The sequence below is a fragment of the Magnolia sinica genome, chromosome 3 (assembly GCF_029962835.1).
Source record: "Magnolia sinica isolate HGM2019 chromosome 3, MsV1, whole genome shotgun sequence".
Classification (NCBI taxonomy): Eukaryota; Viridiplantae; Streptophyta; class Magnoliopsida; order Magnoliales; family Magnoliaceae; genus Magnolia; species Magnolia sinica.
In genome coordinates this window covers 21,034,220-21,036,781 of record NC_080575.1, presented here as the reverse complement: position 1 = coordinate 21,036,781, position 2,562 = coordinate 21,034,220, and the positions used below count along the sequence as shown (strand labels likewise).

General features: G+C 43.0%; 1 protein-coding gene across 1 annotated transcript; it reads right to left on the bottom strand.

Moving 5' to 3' along the window:
- Positions 1 to 1,611: 1,611 nt before the first annotated feature.
- LOC131241454 (putative invertase inhibitor) lies at positions 1,612 to 2,146 on the bottom strand. Its single transcript, XM_058240253.1, has one exon. The coding sequence runs from the start codon at positions 2,129 to 2,131 to the stop codon at positions 1,658 to 1,660; it is 474 nt and encodes a 157-aa protein (XP_058096236.1). The 5' UTR covers positions 2,132 to 2,146; the 3' UTR covers positions 1,612 to 1,657.
- Positions 2,147 to 2,562: the final 416 nt, after the last annotated feature.

The following is a 2,562-nucleotide window of genomic DNA, read 5'->3' as shown; positions in this document are numbered from 1 at the left end:
ACTCTGTAAATTCTAATAGTCTTAGGAAGTGTGAATGTTAGCTTATGAGAATTAACTAAACAAGGAAGGTTACAAGCTAAATATCTTTTAATACAAACCAAAGGTATAAATAAGCTTGTGAGTTTCCTTAATGACATGTTGCTGGGTTACCGTCAACCTAATCCAGAATTTCATAGATTTGGCAATGCTATGCCTAAAATGCTGATAATACCTCCACGCAATGTGCAGCGACTCGGACGTGGTAGACTGAAATATGCCACCACAGGTCCATAGGTAGGCATTAAGAGGAATGGACAAAATGGTCAATTTAATGGAGCTTTGAAAATGATTTAAATCATGACATGCCGGTTGTAGGACCATTTGTGCCAAATAATGACATTCTCCGAGGTCGAATGTCCGGTATGCAGCCAATTCCTATCACACTCTCCTCTCTTCTTAGACATTGCTTCTTTAAATTGGCTACATGCGCAACTCGGGCTGTCAATTGGTAGGCTGGCCCCTCGGTTTTGACCTCCTTCAGTCTAGGATTTGGTGGAAATACTAGACCCGAGGTCTTGACCCAGGCCTAAATATTATGCCCGTTTATTAATTGAGCCAGGCTCGAGCTGCATCTAACATCCCATCAGCCCGACCCATCAATATTATCATGTATGATTGGGCAGGCCAAAGGAACAACCTAGATTTTACACAACAGAGGTTATCCGGCTTGGCCTTGGGGCTGGTCGTCTATAGTCATGACTCAGGCTTGGACCTATTCGTCTAGGCCGGTCAAAGGCCCAAGCTGGACTTTAGCTGGGGTTTTACCATGCAGGCTGGGTTCGAACCATCTTTTACTCACCTATCACAGCCCAGGCTGGATGGGTCCAAGTCTTTCTTAAAGGGTTGTGCTTGGACCTGGGAGAGATCAGGGCTGGGTTTTACTTCAGGCTGCACAAGACCAGCATTCTTGGCAAGTCACGGGCTTGGACCAGATCAGGACTGGGTTTTGCTTTGTGGGCCGCACTTGAGCGTATTTGTCTGTCTCTCAAGGGCCTGGTCAGACTCACCTGTGGGTTTTCCTTTGCCGTCTATACAAAGCCTTTTTGTCCAGGCCTGTCACGGGCCTGGGCTAGATTCAGGCCTGGATTCTACGTTTCCTGGCTGTGCTTGGGCCTATTTGTCTCAACCTATCCTGGCTGTGCCGGAGCCAGATTCAGGCTTGAGTTTTACTTTGCTGCCCACACTCAGAGCCTATTTATCTCGACCCATCACAAGCTGAGGTAAGACTCAAGCCTGCATTTTACTTTGCAGCCAGGCTTGGACATTTCTCAGCCTGGCTCAAAGACCGTTGTCGACAGTCCTATAGCCTTCCACTCTGTTACATGTCAAATAACCACTTGCTCTAAAAGCTATCAATGTATAGGGCCCATTGGAGGAAAGGTCGAAATCTTTTTTCCCAATTGCCACATTGAAAATGTGATGAGTGATTCTCCTAACTCCCACATTCATCATAAGAACTTTCCATACATACTGTTGCCACATTGAAACCGTTGAAAACTGATTTTATTTCCACTACTCTATATTGAAACAATAAACATCACATTGTAACAATCTTCAATAAGGAAACATATTTTTGTATATTATTGAAGAGAAGTCGAGCAACATTGAGTGAAGGAAATCACACAAGAAGATCTGGGTTAAGTATAGATGCAATGGTTGCAACGATGTCAGAAAGACGATTCAGGTCATCATTTCTGAGACTCAACGGCGATTTATGACTCTCCTCCTTTGCTCCGAAGGATTTTTCACATTGTAGAGCTTGAGCACCAACAAGCTGAGCACTTAAATTGAGATTCTCGTAATCCTTATAAGCCAAGTCATTGAATGAATCTGAGATCCCAGCAAGCGCGTACCCGTATTTTTCATGGCAAATGTTAAGCCATTTCTTGATAGTAGGCTCATTGGCATTTTCCAACAAGCGAGAGATGTATACATGAGTGTCTGTAGCATTATGGAACGTTAGATCGAGAGAAATGTTAGCAAGGCCAACAAGATCTGCGGTTGTGGTTCTAGGATCAGAATCCAGGGTGTGGATACAGAATTTGTAATCAATTGTCGACTCACGGGTCTTGTGAACTAATGAAGAGCTCATGGATTTTGAAAATATAAGGAAAATGGTAACTAATGTTGGGATTTAGTGTGCGGAATCACACAGATATGGATTTAGGATAGCAATCCAAGAGCACCAAGTAAACTCAAGAGAACACAAAGATTTAACGTAGAAAACCCTTTTGGGAAATAACTATGGCACAGAGCGACAGAAATCCACTATGAAAATAGAAACTACAAAGAGAAAAGACTTACCCAATTCAAACAACCTCGAATCTCACCATTGCTACACCCTTTGATACCCTAGAACCCCTTTTAGAAACCCTTAGAATACCTTTAAAAAGCCTTAAAATACTTTAGAATAGCCCTAGGGATTCCTATTTATAGTTTAGGAAACTCCATTTACGCACCTCTCTAACCAACTCAAATTTACGCAGTCCACGTAGAATCCATGCACCATCTGCGTAACCTTTG